At 44.0% G+C, this 25,000-nt stretch overlaps 1 protein-coding gene and 1 long non-coding RNA gene across 2 annotated transcripts; both read left to right on the top strand.

Moving 5' to 3' along the window:
• Nucleotides 1–165: 165 nt before the first annotated feature.
• On the top strand, nucleotides 166–11,386 carry LOC102553296 (uncharacterized). The gene is made up of 4 exons (XR_015638749.1): nucleotides 166–275; nucleotides 1,034–1,101; nucleotides 1,711–1,865; nucleotides 11,118–11,386. It is a non-coding gene; the product is annotated as an uncharacterized LOC102553296 (long non-coding RNA).
• A 12,678-nt stretch (nucleotides 11,387–24,064) lies between these two features.
• On the top strand, nucleotides 24,065–25,000 carry Or5au1 (olfactory receptor family 5 subfamily AU member 1). The gene has a single exon (NM_001000834.1). The coding sequence runs from the start codon at nucleotides 24,065–24,067 to the stop codon at nucleotides 24,998–25,000; it is 936 nt and encodes a 311-aa protein (NP_001000834.1).

Below are 25,000 nucleotides of genomic sequence, written 5' to 3'. Positions count from 1 at the left end.
GTTCTCAACCCTACCGTCCTACCTCAAGAGGCTAGCTCTAGCATCTGCTGTGGTCCGCTAAGGGACAAAGCTAGAACTAGCCATCCTGGTTTCCTCATTAAGAGGATCGCAAGCCAGGCATGACGGCTCATGCGCACTGTTGCAGTTAGGCTGTGCTAGTCCGTTTACGAGCAGCTTCGACTCCATCTTGAGGGCGGGAGGATGATTGTGTTCCTGGGTGGGCAAGCAGACAGCACCTGACACGACCTGACACGACCGTGCGGCACAGAGTAACAGTGAGTATTCCTGGGAGCAGGAAGAGTGCTACCCTGTAAATTTAGGAGGGTGAATGAGACTACTGGGCTCGTGAACATATTAAAATCATATCATGGAGTTCTGGAGAGATTATTCAGTAGTGAGAAACACTTTTTGTGACCCTAGTTTGATTCCCAGCACCTTGGTGGCACCTGACAACCATCTATAATTCCAGTTTTAGGGGACACAACTCTTTTCTGGCCTTCATGGGCACAAGGCATGGACATGGTAGACAGACATACACGTAGGCAAAACATTCATACACATACACTAAGCTAAATAACTATTTAAGTAAAAAAATTATAATACTGGCTGTGGTGGCACAGGCCTTTAATCCCAGCTCTCTGCAGGAGAAGCTCTGTGAGTTTGAGGGTAGCCTGGTCTATAGACCGAGTTCCAATACAACCAAGGCTGTTACACAAAACACACACACACACACACACACACACACACACACACACACACACGTGTACATGTGTAAATAAAATCATATCAGAGAAACTTAGCCCAAGAAGTTAAAGGACATACCAGAATGTAACTCTCACCTGGACCCAGAATGCCACGGATACCTAACACTAAGACAACATCCCATACGGAGCTGTTATTTGCTACCTAGTGTGCTCACCCGGAGAACTCCTGGCATATTCATACTCAGCTGCCATCTGTCCATCCATCTGCTCTCCCATTTGGACTTGAGCCCTCTGTTCTGCTCCAGTGATTCTAGTCTTTTATCTTGCAGAGGGACTTACCCATGAACCTTTGCTCTCCCCCTCGCCTCTCAGCCTGAACTGCAGCTTCCTTCCTGAGGTTGGTTTGGGTTTGTTATCTTATCAATATGGGCGCTAGTGCATTTCTATCAGCCCAGGTCTGGAACCTCGTGAAGGTCTGCTGTAGCCTCACTAAGCCTGTATTAATTCTGTAACTCAGATATATATATAGAGATTCACTGTGTGCTGTGTGATACAAGATTAATGCTAGGAATTAAGATTAGAATAAAATAACCTGGGGCCACCTCGGCCTGACTGCCAGTGTAGGTAGGATTATCTGGAAAATTGCTGCCTTTGAAATTCTTTACCTTGAGAAGTTTTTGTTAGGTAATGAATTGTGATATTGTGGATAGATAGATGTGTTTATCTATGTTTCTGGCAAACTGTGTTCACAATGCCTATCACAGCAGCGGATAAGAGGCGGAAAACAGGAAGATTAGAATTTCAAAGCCAGTTTGACTAGGTTGCAAGTTCAAAGCCAGCCTGGGCTACATGAGACTAAGTCTTAAATCAACAACCAAAAAGAGGTTCCTAATGGGGAAGAGGTTTGCTAGCCTCCTAGTGGGTTCTCCAGGAAAACACTGGCAGAGTTTTAGAAAATCTTGATCAGATCCAGTATGAAACAAAAATCTATCCTATTCCTTCCCAGACATGATGTAATGATAGTCTTGGTTCCTTGCTCTTACCTAATGGAGAAGGAACTGAAGATGTCAAACACAAACACACCGAGACCCTTGACGAGAAAGACCATGGTTGTGAGGTTCATGGGAAATGAATGGAGCATCTCTTATCTGTATGGCTGAGGTAGGTCTTCGTGTGCTCTCTGATCTAATATTACGTGCTCTTTTTGTTTCTTGTTAGTTTGTTCATGGTAATTGCCATTTCAATTGATACATTGGTCATTTAGATTACAATTTATCCTTCTCAGATCGCTCAGGGCTTTGAGGACTAGACTAGAACAAGAAGTAACTTCTTACCTGTCTAAAGGAAGTCAGTTTAGGTGACTGCTTCCAGTGGTCAACCACCTGGGTCTCATGGTGAATAACCGGAGAGGAAAAGTGTAAAGTTTAAAGTTTATGTAAGGTCTGATAATATAAAAGCTTCTAAGAAAGTGTTTGAGGGTCTAGGAAGGTGTTTTGAGGTTGATAAATGAAAGTTATGAAGGTTGGAGGTGAAAAACCTTGAATGGTATTAGGAGAGTGAGTTAAGAAACATGGGAGGGCTGGAGAGATGGCTCAGCGTTTAAAAGCACGAACTGCTCTTCCAGAGGTCCTGAGTTCAAATACCACAACCACATGGTGGCTCACAACCATCTGTAATGGGATCTGATACCTTCTTCTGGTGTGTTTGAGACAGCTACAGTATACTTGTGTATAATAAATAAATAAATAAATAAATAAATAAATAAATAAATAAATCTTAAAAAAAAAAAGGGACATGGGAAGAAGAAAAATGCTTCAGACCTCTTCCCCTCACTATGCTACTGCTGTACTGAGAGTTCAAGTTCAGAACTTTTATGTGGTAATACCAACATATCTGAAAATTATCTTTTTTCTTTTTTTTTTCTTTTTTTCGGAGCTGGGGACCGAACCCAGGGCCTTGCGCTTGCTAGGCAAGTACTCTACCACTGAGCTAAATCCCCAACCCCTTGAAAATTATCTTTTTGTAAACTTAAAAGGGTTCTTCTAAACTTCAGGGAATCCACTCAAACCCACCTCCCAAAGGTCAGATAGACTCCAGATAAGTACTGTTAATCAACAGCCTGTTTCCCTCCCCACCGCCTATCCTGAGGGTGGGGTCTATTCCCCTTTCCCCGACCCTGGACCAACTTCCCCATACCCATTTTCCTAGGTTTCCTAGAGACACATTGCCCCAAAGTCATCAGGAAGTAGCTAAAGATCACAACGACCTTATTCATAGCCCACCATCATCTTTTTCTAATTTTTCTTTTCTAAAAAATGATTTTTTTATGTATGTACATGAGTACACTGTAGCTGTCTTCAGACACACCAGAAGAGGGCATCTGATCCCATTACAGATGGTTGGGAGCCACCATGTAGTTGCTGGGTATTGAACTCAGGACCTCTGAAACAGTGGTCGGTGCTCTTAACCACTGAGCCATCTCTCCAGTCCCCTAATTTTTCTTTTTTAACCAAACCAAAATGGGAAATGTTGGCGTTTTGTCTAGGCTCTGCCCCACAGTTACCTGGCAACAGCCAGGTCTGCCTGACTCACTATAAAAGGGGCTGGCTGCTTGCCCCCTTCTCGCTCTCTTGCCTTCTTGCTCTAGCTCTGTCCCTCTCTCCTGCTCCCCCTCTCTCCCCATTCTCCTCCCCCGACTTCATGTACTCATGGTTGGCCTCTACTCCTCTACTGTCTCTCTGTCTTTCTATGTCTCTACTACCCTCTCAACTTCCCTCCTGTGTGTGCCCTGAATAAACTCTGTTCTATACTATACCATCATGTAGCTGGTCCCTCAGGGGGAAGGGAAGCCTCAGCATGGGCCTGCAAAGGCACTCCCTTCCCCCAACCTGACTACACATTTTCCTTCCCTCTTTATTTATTTATTTTTTTTATAAAACACAACACCCACCCCCACCTCCAACTTCCAAGACCACGGCTCTAAAACTTTCAAATGTATACCCAAGGGGGGGAAAAACCTTTTTATTTTCTGTCTCCAATGTCTGTCTGTCTGTCTGTCTGTCTGTCTGTCTGTCTATCTATCTATCTATCTATCTATCTATCTATCTATCACAGCATCCTGCCAAGTCCAGGTGTTTCCTAGACCCTGCATGCAGTACAGTCCCTAACTGCCTACCCACAGGTGCTTCCAATGGGTCTTCATGTCCCTAGCCCCAGATGGTCCTACAACCTGGACATCAAGTAAAACAGCCTGCTCTTCCTAGTCTTGGCCAACATTCCATCTTTTTGCCATAACAATGCCCAAATGTCAGCAGGAAGCAGTCATAGCCGATTATATCACCCTTATTCATTCATTACCAACAGAAGGCTGGAAAGTTGGGATTCAAACCTGGGACAAACAGCTGAGGTGCATATTTAACCTACCAGAGTGAACCTGGCCTCCAGGTTCTCACAACATCCCTCAGGCCCTACCCAGCACACCCCTCCTGAACTTTGCAACTTCCTTCCTCTGGGCCAGTGTGTCTGCCCTAGAGCTTCTTCCCAATAAACCTGCATTTATATGGTCTAATCTGCTTCGAATTGGCTCATTTCACCAGCAGAGAATAACTTAGTAATTACTGAGTGGATGTAATTGATCACGAATCATTTTGTTTGTTTGATAACCTGTGTCTATAGTTAAGGCTGTTTGTTTTTTATGTGTGTGTGTATGTGTGTGTGTAAGTGTAAGTGTGTGTAAGTGTGTGTGTATATGTGTGTGTATGTGTGTGTGTTTGTGTATGTGTAAGTGTGTGCGTAAGAGTGTGTGTATGTGTGTGTAAGTGTGTGCATGTGTGTAAGTGTGTGTATGTGTGTATAAGTGTGTGTGTATGTGTAAGTGTGTAAGTGTATGTGTGTAAGTGTGTATGTGTGTAAGTGTATGCATGTGTGTGTAAGTGTGTGTGTGTAAGTGTGTGTATGTGTGTATGTATGTGTGTGTGAATGTTTGTGTGTCTGTGTGTGTCTGTGTGTATGTGTATGTGTGTGTGTATATGTGTAAGTGTATGTGTAAGTGTGTATGTATGTGTGTGTATGTGTGTGTATGTGTGTATGTATATGTGTGTGAATGTTGGTGTATGTATAAGTGTGTGTGCGTGTGTGTGTATGTGTGTGTATGTGTGTTTCTGTGTGTATGTGTGTGTGTGTATGTGTGTAAGTGCGTATGTGTGTAAGTGCGTATGTGTGTAAGTGTGTATGTATGTGTGTGTGAATGTTTGTGTGTGTCTGTGTGTATGTGTATGTGTGTAAGTGTGTGTATGTGTGTGTATGTGTGTATGTAAGTGTGTATGTATGTGTGTGTATGAATATGTGTGTATAAGTGTATGTGTATGTGTGTGTATGTTTGTGTGTTTCTGTGTATATGCATGTGTGTATGTTTGTGTGTTTCTGTGTGTGCGTGCATGCATGCGTGCATGCGTGTGTGTGTGTGTGTGTGTGTGTGTGTGTGTGTGTGTGTGTAAGCCTCCTTTAGACTATACTGCTGCAGAGGCCTTTTCTTCTCAGTCTTTTTTCCCCCCCTTTTCTGTTGCCACTTCTAAGAAAACATGTTAGTTAAAGGTTATCTCAAGGCATTCTTAGCTAAAATCAAACTGGCTTGGGTCTGAGAAAAAGGTATTCAGAAGACTTTTGTTTGTTTGTTTGTTTGTTTGGTTTTGAGACAGGGTTTCCTTTTGTAGCTTTGGCTGATCTGTAGTCTGGCCTCAAACTCTTGAAATCTACCAGCTTCTGCCTCCCAAGTGATGGGATTAAAGACGTGCATCAAAAGTCTTTTATTGGTTGGGGATTTAGCTCAGTGGTAGAGCGCTTGCCTAGCAAGCGCAAGGCCCTGAGTTCGGTCCCCAGCTCCGAATAAAAGAAAAAACAAACAACAACAACAAAAAAAGTCTTTTATTTTAGTGTGTGTGTGTGTGTGTTCACGCGCGCACGCTCACACATGCCATTGTGTCATGCATAGGGAGGTCAGAGGACAAGCTTATTGCATTAATTCTCTCTTTCTACTTTGATGTGTGTTCTAGGCTTGGATGGCCAGTGCATTTACCCACTGCAGCATCTTGACATCTCCAAGACTTATTTGTTTTTATTTTTGAGATAAGGTATCACACAGTATCTTAGCTTAACATGGAATATACGGAGTAAACCAGGCCTTAAACTCCCATCTGCCTAGTGTGAAGATTATAGGCGTGTCATGTGCCTGGCTGAAGTAGACAATTTAAAATCCAGGCAGGGATGGGTGGGGTAGTGCATACAGGAAACGAGGAGATACAGTAGAGGTTGTTGTTGTTGTTATTTTCTGAGACATGTTTGTTTGTTTGTTTGTTTGTTTGTTTGTTTTTCTGTGTAGCCCTGGCTGTCCTGGAACTTACTCTACAGGCCTTGTCTCGAACTCAGAGATCTATCTGCTTCTGTCTCCCTGGGGCTGGAATTAGGACACATTTGTGCCACCACAGCTGGCTCTACAGAGGAGATTTTTAAATCAAAGTCCAGAGAATCTCTACAAGGGCTCCCAAGAGAATCCATCTATTGGCTTCTACTCACTCCCACCCATTTGGTCTCTTGAGTGATGGCTGAGGATCTGCTTTGAGGCCCTTTAGTAGATGTTGGAAATGTTAGAATCAGTGTGAGGTCCCTTTCAGATGGCTTCCAGATAGGGAGAGGAAAGAAACTTAGCCATTGTTTAATTTTTAGCTTGCAACACTACTGGGCCCAAATCTCTTGGCTACAGGAGAGCCAAGGTCTGAAGTCTTAAATGTGAACAGCATTTTTTTTTTTAATCTGAAGGGGAATCATTAGTAGGAGTCTGAACAGCGCCGCAGGTGCGTTTAAGCCTGGCGTGCAGGCAGAGTCATCCTGGTGAGGAAACACACTCGGCATTTCAGTATTTGGTGCTACTTTCCCACAGCGTGTTTAAGACTCTGATGGTTAGGGTTCTCTAGAACAAAAGAAGTTATAGAATGAATCTCTCTACAGGCTATGGTCCAGCTAATTCTGTAATGGCTGCCTGTGAATGGAAGTTTCAAGAATCTAGTCCACAAGACTGGATGTCTTAGCTGCTTTCAGTAGATCAGCATTAAACCAGGCTGGGGTGGCAAGTAGGGTTGGGGTTTGGATTAGGCTACACAGTAAAACCCTGTCAGGGGTGGGGGAGGGTGGATTAAAAAAAAAGCTCTGGATTAAAGGCTTGTTTTCCTGTTTTTTTTTTTTTTAAAGATTTATTTATTACATATAAGTACACTGTAGCTGTCTTCAGACACACCAGAAGAGGGCATCAGATCTCATTACAGATGGTTGTGAGCCACCATGTGGTTGCTGGGATTTGAACTCAGGACCTCTGGAAGAGCAGCCAGTGCTCTTAACCACTGAGCCATCTCTCCAGCCCTTGTTTTCCTGTTTTAAAGGTCCAGATTAGAAGTGGATCTTTCCAACTTCAAATTAAGCAAGCAAGCAAACAAACAAATAAAAAAAAACCCTCACAGATGTTTCTCATTTTGGGGTTTTTGGTTAATTCCAATTGTAGTCAAGTTGACAACCAATAATAGCCATCACAAAGACCATGCAGGCAGCCAACATTATCTATCTATCTATCTATCTTTCTTTCTTTCTTTCTTTCTTTCTTTCTATCTATCTATCTATCATCTATCTATCTATCATGTATCTATCGTCTATCTGTCTATCATCTATCTATCATCTATCTGTCTATCATCTGTCTATCTATCTATCTATCTATCTATCTATCATCTGTCTATCTATCATTTATATATCTATCTATCATCTATCTGTCTGTCTATCTATCTACACATCATGCATACACACACACACACGATTTGTATTGTCAAGGTCAGCTGCCTTTGGGGGTCACTTGGGCTTGAGGGGAACCTCTGGCTCCTCTAGTTTTTCTTTTTCTTTTGTTTTGTTTTTTGCTGGGACAGGGTTTCTCTCCGTAACAGTCCTGGCTGCCCTATGGACCAGGCTGGCCTCGATCACACAGAATCCACCTGTCTGCCTCTTAGTGCTGGGGTTAAAGGTCTGCACCAGCATCTCCCTGCTCTGTTAGTCTTAATTTCACTAGTTGTTCTATCTATGTGGAGGACAAAACCTTGCTTGACTGTGGCCTTGCTTGAAAGTCTTCTGAGAATGAGAAAACAGGTGACTTCCCACACTTACAGGGCATTTTGAGAGATGCCCCACAGTCCCCGGGGACCTGGTTGACTTTGGAGGACAAGGTGGTGGGGGGTGCAGAGTGATTTCTCACTAGGAAGGCATGTTAGTTCTACAACACTCTGTTGGCTTATAGGCGATTCCACTAGGCTCCCCGAAGGGCTCTAGCAATGGCTTAGCTCATCACTGGCCGAAGCCAGGTGTTCTTCATATAAAACTCAGTGGTACACCTTGGCGTGAATCCGCTGGGTACTCCCTTACTGAGTTATATCTCATGGCACTCTGGGTCTTCCGTTCCCATGATCCCATTAGGCATTCAGGAAAGTGAAGAATCAAAAAGGACAAAAAAATCGGGAAGAGGTTTGGGACATGTGATTGAATGCTTGTGGTGCAGATCATTATAAGAGTAAGGCTGTTAAGTTCTATAAATGTTGCCACTTTGAATAATGCAGTGAGGTTGCAATTACCAAGATGCCGGTAAATGCACATGGTTGTCACTATTCTTTTTTTTTTTTTTTTTTTTAAAGATTTATTTATTTATTATATATAAGTACACTGTAGCTGTCTTCAGATACACCAGAAGAGGGCATCGGATCTCTTTACAGATGGTTGTGAGCCACCATGTGGTTGCTGGGAATTGAACTCATAACCTCTGGAAGAGCAGTCGGGTGCTCTTAACCGCTGAGCCATCTCTCCAGCCCGGTTGTCACTATTCTGATGTCACTGACCAAGATGGAGGTCAAGTCACATGGTCGTTGCCAGTTTGATGGTGTCACTGACCAACGGTGGCCAATTCATATGGCTGTTTCTACTTTGATGAGGTCATTAGATGGCAGCGAAGCCGCATGGCTTTTTTTTTTTTTTTTTTTTTTTTTTTTTTTTTTTTTTTTGCTAGTAGTGAGCTCAGCTTCATGATAAAACGAGCCCATCCCCCATCAGCACCCAAGTCCCTGTGGGATCCATGCATCCCTATAGAAGGCATGAGGTCCTCACACACATAGAGGAGCACTGGGAAAACCAGGAGTGTTAAACACACAGGGATGTCTCTTTAACCGAAGGGATGCATTCCTGTTTCCACAGGGAAAGCTGGTAGTTAGTTAATAGCCTGGTGATCTATCTGTGCTGTCTGCAGGGCCAGGCCACACCCGACTCACTCAGTTCATGTTTATTTCCTCCCTGGGATTTTATTCTGAGGGTGGTTTCTCAGTCAATAGAACCCATTCTTGGATGGCCAGTGGCATGTGTACTTTGCAAAAGAGTTTTTATGTAGTCATGCCTTAAACTTTATTGTAGCAACTGTCACTGGGAAACTTTCCCCCAAAGTAGTACTGTGCTTAAATATGCCTGAAAAAAACTGCCCGGGGCCAGACTTCAGCAGTTTAAACCACCACTTCCGAAGTCTTTTTATATTTATTTATTTATTTATTTATTTATTTGGTTCTTTTTTTCGGAGCTGGGGACCGAACCCAGGGCCTTGCGCTTCCTAGGTAAGCGCTCTACCACTGAGCTAAATCCCCAGCCCCCCGAAGTCTTTTTAAAATGGTTTTCTTTCTTGTCTCACACAGATCCTTACTCTTTGGACCATGATGTTTACAGAGACTCCCACACAACTCAAGGATTAAATGTGCAGGGTGGCTTTCTTTCTTTCTTCCTCTTTCTTTCTTTCTTTCTTTCTTTCTTTCTTTCTTTCTTTCTCTCTCTTTCTTTCATTCCTTTTTCTTTTTAAGATTTATCTATTTTATGTATATGAGTACACTGTAGCTGTCTGTCTTCAGACACCAGAAAAGGGCATCAAATCCCATTACAGATGGTTGTGAGCCACCTTGTGGTTGCTGGGATTTGAACTCAGGGCTGGCTCACTCATGACCACTCCACCAGGCTAGCTCTACATTGCTGCCCTGGTTAAGTGTGGGTTTGGGCATGGGAGAGGGGGAGGCACTCTCCTGAATGCTATATCCCTGAGGGGTAGGGACAGCTCTCCCACCTGCCACAAGCAGTTAGGAGTGGAATGCAGTATCTCCCCCTTGCCCGCATCACCACAGGGCTGATGAAGGGCAGTGCCAGCTTTCCTACTTCACACCCTCAGAAAGCAGGTTTTGCCCCTCATCAAGGGAAGACCCCCCCATGCTCAGGGATCAGTAGGATTAACATGCTAAAGATGGCCCTCCTACCAAAAGCAATCTATAAATTCAATGCGTTCCCCATCAAAATTCTAACACAGTTCTTCACAGACCTTGAAAGGACATTTTTCAATTTTATATGGAAAAACAAAAGAACCCAGGATAGCTAAAACAGCCCTGAACAATAAGAGAACTTTCCAGGGGTATCACCTCATCCCTGGTCTCAAGCTGTATTACAGAGCAATAGTAATTAAAAAATCCACATGATATTGGCACAAAAACAATCTGGTTGATCAATGGGATGGAATGGAAAACAGATATATAAGTCCACACACTTATGGAAGCCTGATTTTTGATAAAGAAGTCAGATATTCCCACTGGGGGAAAAAAAAAGACGGCATCTTCAACAAATGGTGCCGTTCAAATTGATGTCTCCAAGCAGAAGAATGCAAATAGACTACTGCTTAACCTGTACAAAATGCAGTTCCAACTGGATCAAAGGTCTCAACATAAAACCAGATACACTAACAGTGGGAGTGAAAGACCCCCCCAGAGTGGGGAGACCCTCACTCAAGTCTCTGGATGACTCGATCCCCCAATAACTCACACAAGAGGGTCCTTGCTGTAATCACATGAGGTTTATTGATAGGAACCAGTGCACTGGGGTAGAGACTCATATCCCACGCAAGGGCATAGGAGTTTGACCCCCAGTAGCTGGGAGAAGGGGTATTTAAAGGAAGAAGCCACAACCCAAGGGGGCAGGGATGGCGTCATTGGAAAATGTGGAGAATACCAGTGAAAAGTCACAAGGAGAAGCTTCCTGTCTCTCAAGATTGCTTTTAAGATTGTAATCTAACTTTATGGTCAGCTAGTTCCTGGGAGAAGCTTTCTGTTATCTTTACTAGGTCAGGATCACGTATCTAAGGGCCTTATCTTTAAGCCCTTTTATCTAGTTTCTGGGAGAGCAGGCTCAAGATATGTGACCTTTTACCTACTTACAGGTAGAGAGCAGGGTCTGGAATTTGAGGTTTTTAGGGCTTCTTAGGTGTGAGATAGCATTTTTAAACTTCTGACTTCTTGGCTATATTTTTTATTCTTTCAGGAGCAGGAGCTGCTTCTGACTCTTTTGCCTGCGTTTGGGACCGTTCCCCTCCTGCTGGGTTGCCTCATTCAGCTTTCGTTTGAGGGAAGATACCTGATCCCTTTTGCAACTTGATAAGCCGTCTTGGGTTGACAACCCTGGCAACTCCACCTTTTTCTGAAGGGAATTAACGAGGAGTGGATTTGGGGGAGAGGGGAGGAAAAGAAATGATGGTCAGGATGTAATAGATGAGAGAAGAATAAAGTTAAAAAATAATAATTAGAACTGGAGAGATGGCTCAGTGTTTAAGAGCACTGACTGCTCTTCCAGAGGTCCTGAGTTCAATTCCCAGTAACCACATGGTGGCTCACAATCATCTGTAATGAGATCTGATGCCCTCTTCTGGTCTGTCTAAAGACAGCTAAAGTGTACTTATATATAATAAATTAAAAAATAATAAAAAAGATAACAGTTTAAAACAAACATTCAAATGACCTAATGTGGTGGCTCTGTAAACCCAGCTCAGGAGGCAGAGGCAGGCAGCTTTCTGTGAAGTCAAGGCTAGCCAGTTTATGTAACGAGTTGTGAGACATCAGGGGTTATGTAGCAAGACCTTGTCTCAAAGAAAGAAAGAAAGAAAAAAAAAGAAGGAAAGAAGTAAAGAAGGAAAGAAGGAAAAAGGAAGAAAGAGAAAGAAAGAAAGAAGGGAAGAAAGAAGGAAAGAAGGAAGGAAGGAAGGAAGAAGGAAAGAAAGAAGGAAGGGAGAAAGAAGGAAAGAAAGAAGGAAGAAGGAAAGAGAGAGAGAAAGAGAGAGAGAGAGAGAGAGAGAGAGAGAGAGAGAGAGAGAGAGAGAGAGAGAGAAAGAAAGGGAGAACAACACAACAAAATCACCCAAAGGATATAAAGGAAAAGGTGTATAAAGGAAAAGGAGGAGCAACTCTCCTTTGAGAAAGCCACACACACACTGGGGGGCGTATCTTACATTCTCCCCGACTGCCTCTCTTTCTAAACCTTGTGCTTAAAATCTCCACAAAACCGCTAATCTCTATAAAACAGCTTTATATTAACTTCTTTTAGTCTATCCTATCCTGTAAAAATTTTTTTCTGCATCAAAGCCAACACTCCTGGGTTTGCCCGAGGGAAGGACTCTGAAGGACTCTTCAGCTGCTGCGGGTAACGGAGCCGGGCGATGGTAAGGCATCGCTCACTGGACACTGCCTTCTTTTACCGTTTCTTGGCAGGAGAGAAGCAAGTGTATCCAATAGGAGTTCTGTAGGATAAATCACAAAGCGTTTGATATAAATGGAATGAGCTGAATGCGCACATCAGGAAGACACATCGTGGGAATGAGGAGATCTGAGAAGACTGACGGTCACCTCTCAGTTTGCCTCTAGAAGAACGCTGACAACATCACGTGACTTCTGGGGGGGGTCCTAATTTGACCACTCCAATTATGTCAAGTCCAAAAGGTATTAGAACACTTGCAGTAAGTAATTTCGAGAATGTTCCTCACTGAAGATCAAGCAATGGAAAAGAAGGCTTGCCCGCCTGTGATAGTAACAGACTTTTCTGCGCTACGTTGCAGTGTGAATCCTATTCCCATGGGAACCCTGTTTGCTCTCCCACGCCTCCTCCAGCCGAAGGAATCTGATGGGCAGATACCGCGCCAAGCCCTGGCGAGACGGCCTAGTGTGTTCAAGGTCACTGTGCAAACAGCTCATTTAGGGCAGAGACCTCCCGAATCCTGAGCCCATCTGGGGAAAATAATGAGAAGTACTCTCCTTACAGGCACCTAGATTCTGATGGATCGCAAGTTCAACTCCACCACGATGCTCACTGTTGGGTCTCAATAGCTCAGTGTTCAAAGTGTTTTTGTTTTGTCTTGTTTTTACATTTACTTATTTAGTATGTTCTGTGAGTGTGGCTCAAGGACAACATATGAGAGCCAGTTTTCTCCTTCCACAGCGTGGGCGCCCCTGGAGACTAAATTCAGGTCTGCAGGCTTGGTAGCAAGTGCTCTTCTCAGTGAACTGTTTGCTGGCCTACCTCACAGGAATTTGAATCCTTTCAGCACCTGCCACCTCTCCCACAAGCACCACCACCACCATTCCCTGAGCTGGAAGACAAAAATCAGAGACACAGATCCTCCTCAAAAGCCAGGACTAGGGCTGGAGAGATGGCTCAGTGGTTAAGAGCACTGACTGCTCTTCCAGAGGTCCTGAGTTCAAATCCCAGCAACCACATGGTGGCTCACAACCATCTGAAATGAGATCTGATACCCTCTTCTGGTGTGTCTGAAGATAGTGACAGTGTAATCATAATATATAATAAATAAAATATTAAAAAAAAAAAGCCAGGACTAGCGGGCAGGTGGTACTTGGGTGTCTCCGTGGTGTGGAACATCCGTGTTCTGCCCGGGAAGACACTGTCTCTTCTTGTGCCTCGAGAATTCTGATAAGGTGACTTTGTAGAAAACTGGAGCAGTTATAGTTCGGCTACTCCCCATAATCTGTACTTAATCTCAGTTTTCAGGCTTCAACAAATGTCGTTTTATGGTCCCGCCGAAAGGCCAAAAATTTTGGGGTGATATGAACCATTTTTGTGCTATCAAATCTTTTTTCCTGGAACATTCTGAAGATTTTACCTAAAAGTTGTCAATAATTGCATGTTGTAGACATGTCACAAACGTGCTATTTTGTTTTCTCATATCTGAGCGTTTGTGTATGTTACACTGACACAGTCCTTGTACAAGGACAGCTCAGATTATGCATTCTTGGTGTGTGGGACAGTCCTCTTCTGGATAAGTGGCCTGTCGCCTCATGAATTTCTAATTTTCATTCAGTGTGTTCTGCCACTGTGTATGTTTTCAAACACACACTATCATCTATCCATGTTGCCAAGTTGTGTTGCTATGGTGACCGTGAAGCAGCTGCTTTTGTGAGAAACCCTACGACACACACTTCCACTCTTTCCTTTGTTGACAATCAGCTTGTGGCTACTGAGAAACCAGCCCTTTGCCGAGTCCGGGACATCCCTGACTATTTCTCTACCACAGTTTAAGGCAGATAAACATCTTCCCTTCTGTTAGAATTCTAAAAGGACCATTGATTTGTGTCTCTTTGCTTTATTTGCTTTTTATTTCTTTTCTGTCCACCTCAGTCATTTGGGAGTAGTTGAGAGGGTTCGCCCAAGTCTACACATATATAAGATCTTTAAAGCATCATGCATACTCTGTTGACAAAAACATGCACTGGCTTTTGAAAAAACATTTTCTAACGTGCTGTTTCAGTTGTTGAATTGTCTGGAGTAGAAATAAGACACTAATTTAATTACCTAGAATGCTGCTCTTTTTCTTTTCCCTGGCTTTTGTCAGGGCTCGGGGAGCGCAACCCTGAGGAGCTCTCATGGGTCCACCCTCCACACACACCTCACCACACACGGTGGAACCCTGAAGTGCGGTGAGAGCAGCCCCTACAATAGCAAGTGAACAGAGCAGACACGTGGTGAGTAGCTTGAGAGTTCAAACACGGGTCTTTGAAGTGGGCGCCCCCTCCTGGTGCACAGTGGGACTTCTGAGACGGAACTAAAGAACAGGGAGCAGGTTTTCTGAGCATTGTGTGAGTCCCATGACTCTAGTCATGCGTATGGTTATTGTTACTGTAAAACAAACAGAAACCAAACAGACAAAAACCAGAGGAAAGAATGCTCAATGCATACAGAAAAACAAGAGTAGTTCTGTGGCTTTGTAGTTGCTGCCGCTGGGACTGGGAAAACTCAGTTCACAGGGCAGTGGGTAAAGGGGTCAGGAAATTTTCTTCAGTCAGGGTGAATACTCACCCCTGATTTGAGGATTGCAGTGCCTAAGAAACTGTGAAAGATTAAAGAAGATAAGACTCTTTGTTGGCATTCCTTCTAGGCTGTGCCCAACAGTTACCTGGCAACAGCCAGGTAGGCCGGGCTTACTATAAAAGGGACAGTTTGGCCCCTCCTCTCTCTGACTCTCTTCTCTTCCTGACCCCTTTCTCTCTCCCCCACCCGACATGTTCCTGGCCGCTCCTTCCGCTTCTTCTCTTCTCTGTCTCTGTCTCTACTCCCCTCTCAACTCCCCTTCCCATGTCCTAAATAAACTCTATTCTAAACTATACCCGGTACAGGGCTGTTACCTCAGGGGGGAGGGATGCCTCAGCATGGGCCAGCGGAGACACCCCTCCCACCACACCGTACTGCGCTCTTCAAAACATATCCTTGGCTTTTTATAGAACTCAACACTCTTGCCAACGATTGCCAATGAACTCATATTACATCCCCGGAAAAGAAGAAACAAAAACATCCAGTCCCTACCAGGTGACAATGGGCAGTATGTCGCACCCCAACCAACTATTATGCATGTAAAGAGACGGGAAAATAGGACCAAAAAGAGGAGATTAGTGAAGCACCGGGGCAAGCCAGAACTGACATGTTAGTTAGCTCGGAAGATCATGAAAGCAGCTGTTCTCAGTAAATAAAAAGTACAAAAACTGAGCAAAGAAATGGAAACCAAAGGAAGATGCAATCAAAATCTAGATATGAAAATGACAGGTCCAAGTGAAAATACACATTAAACAGTAGCAGACTAGATACTGCAAAAGAAAAGATTAGTGCACTTGGAAGCCTAGCAGTTAAATGCACTGGAAGAGAAACCCTGAAAGATCTAAACGAGTAGATAAGAAAAATGGTGTTGGGTTTCAGACTGGGACAGGGCCCCCCACCAGGTGCATATTTTACATGTGTGATCTGGCCTCCAGGTTCTCCCAGCATCCCTCAGTCCCTACATGGCATACCACACCCTCTACTCTGAACTTTCCAACCCTGGGTCTGGGCTGCCCTTCCCCCAGAGGCTTTTCCCTATAGAATCCAGACAGTTTTGGTTTCTCTGACCCCCTTTCCTTCGATCTCTCTGTACATTCTTTCTCCCCCTCTCCTTGGTTTCTCTTCCCATGGTGACTTCCTTGTCCTTCCTTCAGTGAATTCATTTGCTCAAGAGCAGTTTCTCAATAAACTTGTGTGCCCGTGTGTGTGTGTGTGTGTGTGTGTGTGTGTGTGTGTGTATCTATATCTATATTATATATGTCTATCTATCTATCTATCTATCTATCTATCTATATCTTGGCTCATTTCATCGGCGGAGAAATAGCTCATCAAATAGAATATCATCCTCTTTGGAGTTCCAGCAGCTCGATGTACTGTGATTCCCAAGACAAAGAGAGAAGCATGAAAGTATGCTTAAATAAGATGTGGGGTTGGGGATTTAGCTCAGTGGTAGAGAGCCCTGGGTTCAGTCCTCGGCTCCAGGAAAAATAAAGACAAAATAATAAGACGTAACTTCAGCATTTCAAAACATAAGACCACAATACACTCACTGATTTAATAAATGTAACAAACCCCAAGTACAAGAAACATGAAGAAATCCACACAGGCCATATCAAACTGTTCAAAACAAGCCACAAAGCAGCTAGAGAAAGCAGCTTGTTACATAATGGAGAGACAAAGACAGCCGACTTCTCACCGGGAGCAGAGCCAGCAAGAAGACAATGATCTACACATACTGAAGGGAAAGGCTGCCTCCAGAATTCTAAACTTAACTTGATAAACACTTTTCAAACATGATGTTTTTAGATGTTCAGTATGGAAACAATTACCCACTAGTGGATTATCCCTATAACAAATGTTAAAGAAGTCATTCAGAGAGAAAATGAAAACAGCGAAGGAATTAAAAATACTGAATGTTAGCAGTCTGGGTCATTAAAGAAGGTTGTTGTCCTAGTTTTTAAAATCTCTTTAAATCAGATTGATTTTAAACTGTATTTTAGAAATGATAACAATGCATTGTGGGATTTAAGGCATGGGAAAATATATATGTGTAACAACAACATAGGCTGGAAGCAAAGAGGTAAAAGCCCACTGCTGGAGAACCCTAAGCTATATGAAGGATGTGTCACTGAGTTGACTGGGATGTAGAGATGTACACTATGAACTGCAAACAAAGTAACAAAAGATACAAAGCTACAGATACGAAACTGGAAAAGAATATAAATTTAACAGGAAGCAATAATCCAAGAAGAAGAAGAAGAAGAAGAAGAAGAAGAAGAAGAAGAAGAAGAAGAAGAAGAAGAAGAGCAAGAAGAAGAGGAAGAAGAGGAGGAAGAAGAAGAAGAGGAGGAGGAAGAAGAAGAGGAGGAGAAGAGGAGGAGGAGGAAGAAGAAGAGGAGGAGGAGAAGAGGAGGAGGAGGAAGAAGAGGAGGAGGAGGAGAAGAAGAGGAGGAGGAAGAAGAAGAGGAGGAGGAGAAGAGGAGGAGGAGGAAGAAGAGGAGGAGAAGAGGAGGAGGAGGAGAAGGAGGAAGAAGAGGAGGAGGAGAAAGAGGTTAAATCGGAAACCACAGCACACAGCATGACCACAGACTCAACTCCAAGTATGTCAAGTAAGAGCTGTATGATAGGGGTTGGGGATTTAGCTCAGTGGTAGAGCGCTTGCCTACGAAGCGCAAGGCCCTGGGTTCGGTCCCCAGCTCCGAAAAAAAGAAAAAAAAAAAAAAAAAGAAAGAGCTGTATGATAGCCCAGTAATTAAGAGTACTAGTTGCTCTCCCAGAAGACCCAGGTTCAGTTCTCAGCACCCACATAGTGGCTCAAAACTGCTTCGTCTTCTGTGCTCCTCAGGCACCAGGCACACTGGTTGTGCACAGACATACATGCAGATAAAACACCCAAACACATGAAAAGATCCTGTGGGGATTATTTACTTTAGTGATTGACCCTGAGTCACCAATAATACATCAGTGCTAGGTTAAGGAACAAACAAACAAAGAAGCAAACAAGTACTTCTGCTTGGAGTACTTTAATCAAGAGTGAACCTAGATTTAAATTCTACACTTCATGCTTTCCGTGTCTGCGTCTTATGTCCTATCTGTCTGTTGCATGACTTTGTGTCTGCGTCTGTGTGATTATGTGTGTAGAGACACACAAAATCCGTGTGTGCTATGAACTGTGTGGTATGAGCTGTGTGTGTCTCTGTGTCTGTCTGTGAGTGATATGACTGCCTATCCCTCACAAAAGGCTTTGATTTATGCATTGAGCAGCACAGAAAACACCACACGGGGAAGGAATGGATACTTTACAGGAATCTTTAACAGAGTTTTACACGGGATTATGTCACTGGCTCCAACCGATCCCAATTGACCAGATAACAAACACCATCGCTTATCAAGCAGTATCCATAAACAGTTGTCTTCAATCTGTACGGTGGGTTTTTAGGAAGTTGTTCTCAGTCTCTGTGTTTGCTGCTTTCAGCGAATGAGGCACCCGCAGACGAGGTCGTCACTTACAATTGCAGCTAGGCATCAGCTCCTACTGTAAAGACCACACAGGAAATCTAAGGTAAGTAGGGTCAGTTGCTACACTGTTCTCTTAAAGGCAGATTAGACAGTCTGAGTCCACAGTAGGGTAGGAGTCTGTGAGGTCCAGTAAGAGTTTCCGTCTCTTAGAATGTCAGAGATACCTTCAGAATATCCCATTGCCAGAAGAGCTAGTCATTTACTTCCCACCAGTAACGCACTTTCATTACAGATATGTAAACGCTCCAACAGTAAATGGATTTTAAAAGTCATGGAGCATTAACATTAGCCAAAACAAACTGATTGTGATTATTATTAATATCTGACAAAGTATGGTTAAAAATAAGAAATATCGGGCTGGGGATTTAGCTCAGTGGTAGAGCGCTTACCTAGGAAGCGCAAGGCCCTGGGTTCGATCCCCAGCTCCGAAAAAAAGAACCAAAAAAAAAAAAAAAAAAAAAAAGAAATATCAGGCTGGGAAAACGGCTCAGCCATTAAAGGCTAGGCTCACAACCAAAATAAAAAAATATCAGCACCGGGTGGTGGTGGCACAGGCCTTTAATCCCAGGACTCAGGAGGCAAAGGCAGGCAGATCTCTGAGTTTAAGGCCAGCCTGGTCTACAGAGTAAGTTCCAGGACAGCCAGGGTTGCGTTGAGAAATCCTATCTTGAAACAAACAAACAAACAAAAACCAACAGCCAGCAATCACCTTTTAAAAATATTTTTTAATTTTAATTATGTATATATTCGTGAATATGAGTGCAGGTGTCCACGGGGGCCAGAGGCATCAGGCGCCCCTGGAGCCGGTGTTACTTGGGTCCTCCGTAAGAGAAGCATTAACCTCTGAAATGTCTCTATAGGCCCAGCAAGCACTTTTGGTTCTCGACTTCTTAGTTTATCCAGTGGGAAGATGGTCAACAGGCACCTAGTAATGAGACTTCAGAATATAGTAGATAAAAATTGAAACGAATCCATGATTGCCAGGGATGGTGACCCATGTCTTTAATCCTAACATTTAGGAGGCAAAGTCAAGCTGTTCTCTAGGAGTTTGAGACTAGCCTGTACTACATAGTGCATTCTGGACCAGCCAGGGCTACATAGTGAGGTAGTACCTCAAAAGCAAAACATCCATTACATCGATGACCGAAGAAGAAGGGGCATATGACGACTGAGTGGATGTATTGTTCTTAATCTTGTTATCAACCAACTTAACCTAATTGGGATTTGTGGAGTACTCCACTACAAAGGAGAAGACATTCTTCTCAAATGGACATGGAACAGCCACCAACACAGGCTGCATTTTACTCAGTGAATTCTGCAACATCAAAGCCATACAGAGTATTTTCCCTGACCAGGTGCTATTAAATTGGAAACCAATAACAAAAGGTTGTTAGAAAATCCCCAAACATGTGGGAACTAAGTAGCTAGCTCTAACTTGTACTATTAATACAACCATGAAATCTCCAAACATGTGGAAACTAAGTAGCTAGCTCTAACTCGAACTATTAGCACGATGGTGAAGAGCAGAAAGTTTGTGTTGATGGAGGTTAAAGCACAGGTGTATACTAGTCAGCTCTTCTAGAAGGAAAACCTAGGTTTCTGTTACAGAGTAAACACAGTTAATAGTCAGTAGCTCTGTTTACATAAGGGAGAGCTTTTCTTTGAGGTAATGATCCACAAGTTGCTAGGAATCTGGTGGGGCTCATTCCCTCAACCCCAGCTTCTCAGTCACCTGACTCTGGGACAGAGACTCTGATAGATAACAAACACTTTAATGGGTCTTCATGGGACCAATTACTCCTTTTTCTCACTTGCCTCCTAAAACCCCACCATGAACACCTCTTCCCCAGTCGGGAGCTGCCCAGAGGGGACAGATGGCTCTGGGGAGTCTCTTGCCCATGAAAGCCTGGTGGTGAGGGTTCACAGGGAAGGGGGCTGTCTCATTCCTTACCCTCATGAGGTCCCCAGATTTAGTCAATGGACACAGAGTCTGCCTCTGTTTTCATTGTTCTTTCGAGGAAGGCTTGTGCTCGGAGCTCCAGTACCATCAAGTCATGTGCTAGGATTTGGCTTACAGAACATCTCATCTGGTTTTGATGACCACAAGGTAGCCCAGCTGTGTGAGAATTATCACCTACTGGCGTATCTATAGGAGGGAAGAGACTGATATCAGAACACTGAGAATTCTGGCAGGTTAGGAAAGGAAGTGTGGTTAGAAGGGTCTGTGTCCTTGTGTAAACACCTCACAGCTCAGTGTTCCTTAAAGTTCAAAGATCACCTGTTGTAAAAGCATCAGACTTCCGGGTTCATCTGTAGACCTATTGGATCAGATTTCTTGCAGTTGAAAACTGGGATCTTACATATAGTAAGGCTATCTAGTGACCTTTTGTTAGGAGTCACCATCGCCTAAGGATCTTAAAGGTCACTGGCTGTTCTGCTGGCTCATGTTCTTCATATATCCTTTTGCTCTTTGGTCTTCAGGGGGAGCATTGAGAAGTCAGGTATGAATAAAATCCCTTCCAACTCCTTCGTCTACTTCTAATCTTTCCTTTTTCGTCTTTCTTTTATGTGTATGGATGTTTTGCCCGAGTGTATTATCTATGAACCACTTTTGTGTCCAGAGGTGCCAGAAAAGGGCATTGGATCCTCTAGAACTGGAATTACAGACTGTTGTAAGCTACTATGTAGACTCTGGGAATCGAGCCTGGGTCTTCTGGAAGAGCAGCTAGTGCCACCGAGCCATCTCTCCAGCACTGAGCCAGCACCTCTTCCTTCTTTTAAAAATAATACTTGGGGGCTGGAGAGATGGCTCAGTGGTTAAGAGCACTGGCTGCTCTTCCAAAGGACCAAGGTTCAATTCCCAGCACCGCATGACAGCTCACACCAGCCTGTAACTCCAGTTCCAGGGGATCCAACACCCTCACAGATATATACGTAGGCAGAATAGCAATGCACATACAATAAAAATAAACATAGATAAACATAAATAAACAATAAAAAATAGAACTCACGTCGGATTTTCTTCTTCCAAGGTACAAACTGCCATCTCCAGGTTATTTCAAAATATGTCAGAGATCAACTTCTCTATAATCTGTTTTTTTGTCTAATTCGTTGTATTCTGGAGGATTTTTAAATTTAGTGCAGATTAGAGAAAAGTGATAAGCAATAAAAGGGGGAGGGAGAGGGAGAGGGAGACGGAGAGGGGGAGGGAGGAGAGGGGAAGGAAGAGGGAGAGGGGAAAAGAAGAGGGAGAGAGAGAGGAATAGAGAGGGAGAGGGAAATGGCAAACACTTGTCACAGTGGAGGGTCCCCTTCATCTGCACCACCCCAGGCATTGGACATGTTCCTAGTTTTGATTTTTTTTCTGGTTTTGTCTATTTTCCTTATCAGAGAAATACTACAGGTCTGTTACTTGAGCTAAAACAGGATTCTGAGGAAATAAGGAAAGAAGATGCGAAGCCAGAGGTCGAGTGGTTCTACTCTACTCTTAATGTCCCACTGGTGACTTCCTTGAAGTTCTGGTAAGTTATTTCCAGCCTGGATTTTCACAGTTATTTCTCCTGCAATTTGTCTTTGAGTTAAGGTGACTTTTGACCCCGTTAGGGTTGACAGCATTAGTGGCTCAACTCTAGAACCCCACATTCTTTAGTTTTCCTTAGTTCATTATAAAGTAGTCGCTCTTGGGCTACGGTAGCTTAATGTTACATCCCAGTAACTAGAAATAAATCAAGACACGCTGCGCTTCCAGATGCTCTGTGTTCAGGTCTGCTGGCTGTTTTTAGTGCATGTTTTCTCTGGGCATCACCCAAAGTGGCTTCTATTGTTACTATGGTTATGATGATGATGATGATGATGATGATGATGATGATGATGATGATGCATACGTGTACATGTGCTTCTGTATGCCTGTCATGGAAGTCAGTAGAGGGCATCAGAGCCCCTGAAACTGGAGTTACAGGTGGTTGTGAAGGTCTGAAATGCGTTTGTAGAACCGAACCCACATCCACTGGAACTCAGCACTTTTACACGCTGAGCCATCTCTCCAGCCCTCAAATGCTTTTCTTTTTCTTTTTTTTTTTTCTTTTTTTTTCGGAGCTGGGGACCGAACCCAGGGCCTTGTGCTTGCTAGGCAAGCGCTCTACCACTGAGCTAAATCCCCAACCCATATGCTTTTCTTATTATCACGCACAGCCCTCCCTTGATGAGCATGGTCTTTTAGTACTTACCCATAGCTAAGTCCAGTTATCTATATGGCTAGAATATTCTGCCTGGGTACTTTCACGATCCTGGAGATTCTGGCAGTGGGGATAACCAACATCTTGGTGTGCTCAGTTCAACTCTGGGCGCTCCCGAATCATCCAACATCTTTCACAGATGCAATCCTTACTCCCTGAACGACAAGGAGAAGAGCTCATATTGGCTGGTTTTGTCCTACCTAGTCATGTCTGCTGGCTTTAAAGTCTGCAAAACTGAGTCTTCAACAAAGCACTGGGTACTGAAACCACTGGTAATTCCTGACCGTGAGGGCAGAGGAGCTGACAGAGCAGGGATAGGGTGATGTTTACAAGACACATTCTCTAAATAGGAAAGACATTTTTACACACTTCAGCCTTAGAGGGGGCCTGATCTTGTCTACCAATAGCTCCCAATCTCAGGGCGGTTTTGTTGACTGAAAATGACGGAGACTTTCATAAACATGGGTGGGTATGTTCCCTGCCGAACAACCCCTAGTCCTCAATGTCGGCTTGCTCATTACACCACCCCTGTCTCTCTATATCCTCAGCCACTCTCGTCTTTACAAACAGCAGTAATTAAAATCAGATTATGCTGTACCCATAGGGGTGCATTTCCACCTGAGCCAAACAACCTCCTTCAGCTTCCCTGAAAGCCCGTCCTGTCACTGCTGCTTAGCATGTGCTCCTGTCTATGTCCTTGGGTGGTGGCTTTTGTGTTACATTTTGTTACTGTTTTATCTCACTTTCCCCATGTGTTTATGTGGTAGGCCTGTCTGCCCTGTGAGGACGGCCATTGCAAGCATTCCTTACATCTTAGTGTGCGCTCTGCGTTCAAGCGATTTGATTTGTGTTTCACTCACTGAGCCTTCACCATATTTCAGGCCAACTTCTGTTCTTCCTCTACAGATCAGAAAACTGAAATCCAGAGACGTTAGGTCCATCCCACAGGTGACACGTGTGGTTAGCGATGAAGCTTCTGCTCATTTTGTGCTCCCACAGAACGTATCGTCTATCACGTGCGATGTCCCTCCCTGTCACCAGGCACTGCAGACTTCCTTAGGAGGGAATCCAGAGTCATGTAGACAGAACACTAAATGTGGATTCCAAGAGAGAAGGCCTCATTATTTAGACTTTTCGACCTCCAAGAGTTTTCATATCGTTGTTCTATTTCCCGTTGCTTCTCACGGAAGGCTTGCTGATCAACCGACCAATCAAGAAGAGGAGGTCTTCTCTCATGACAGTCCCATCTACAAAGCCAGATCTCTCCAAAAGACCCCAACTCAGGAACGCTTGAGCAAATGGTGAGAGTCCCCGAGTGTTCAGTCTCACGTCTGTAGTCTGTCTGCGCTCCAGAGCTGAACAGATATGGAAAGAACAAACTTGAGCCAAGAGATGGAGTTTGAGCTCTTGGGCCTCACCAGTGACCCCCAGCTCCAAAAGCTGCTCTTTGTGGTGTTTCTGATCATGTACTCCATCACTGTGTTGGGAAACCTGGTCATGTTCTTTCTCATCCATGTGAGTACCACTCTGCACACACCCATGTATTCCCTCCTCAAGAGCCTTTCCTTCCTGGATTTCTGCTACTCTTCTACGGTGGTCCCCCAGACACTGATGAACTTCTTGGTTCAGAGGAAGGTAATCTCTTACTTTGGCTGCATGGCTCAGATGTTCTTTTACGCGGGCTTCGCCACCAGCGAGTGCTACCTCATTGCCGCGATGGCCTATGACCGCTACGTCGCTGTTTGCAACCCACTCCTCTATCCAACCATCGTGTCTCCTAACGTCTGTGCCTCTCTCATCGTTGGCTCCTATAGCGCCGGGTTTCTCAATTCTCTGATCCACACAAGCTGCATCTTCAGTCTGAACTTCTGTGGTGCTCACGTGGTCACTCATTTCTTCTGCGACGGACCGCCCATCCTGTCCCTGTCCTGCGTGGACACTTCGCTGTGTGAGATCTTGCTCTTCATTTTTGCGGGCTTTAACCTTCTGAGCTGCACTCTCACCATCTTGATTTCCTACTTCTTAATCTTCGTCGCCATCCTCCGAATGCATTCAACCCAGGGAAGGTTCAAAGCGCTCTCCACCTGCACTTCCCACCTCACGGCTGTGTGCTTCTTCTTTGGCACGACACTTTTTATGTACTTGCGCCCTAGGTCCAGCTACTCCTTGACCCAGGACCGCACAGTTGCCGTGATCTACACAGTGGTGATCCCAATGCTGAACCCCTTAATCTACTCTTTGAGAAACAAGGATGTGAAGGAGGCTTTAAGGAGGGTTTGGGGCTGGAAATCAATGCGATGA

This window comes from Rattus norvegicus, chromosome 15 (genome assembly GCF_021556685.1).
Source record: "Rattus norvegicus strain SHRSP/BbbUtx chromosome 15, alternate assembly SHRSP_T2T, whole genome shotgun sequence".
NCBI classification, from domain to species: domain Eukaryota; kingdom Metazoa; phylum Chordata; class Mammalia; order Rodentia; family Muridae; genus Rattus; species Rattus norvegicus.
This window is presented reverse-complemented; position numbering and strand designations above follow the sequence as displayed.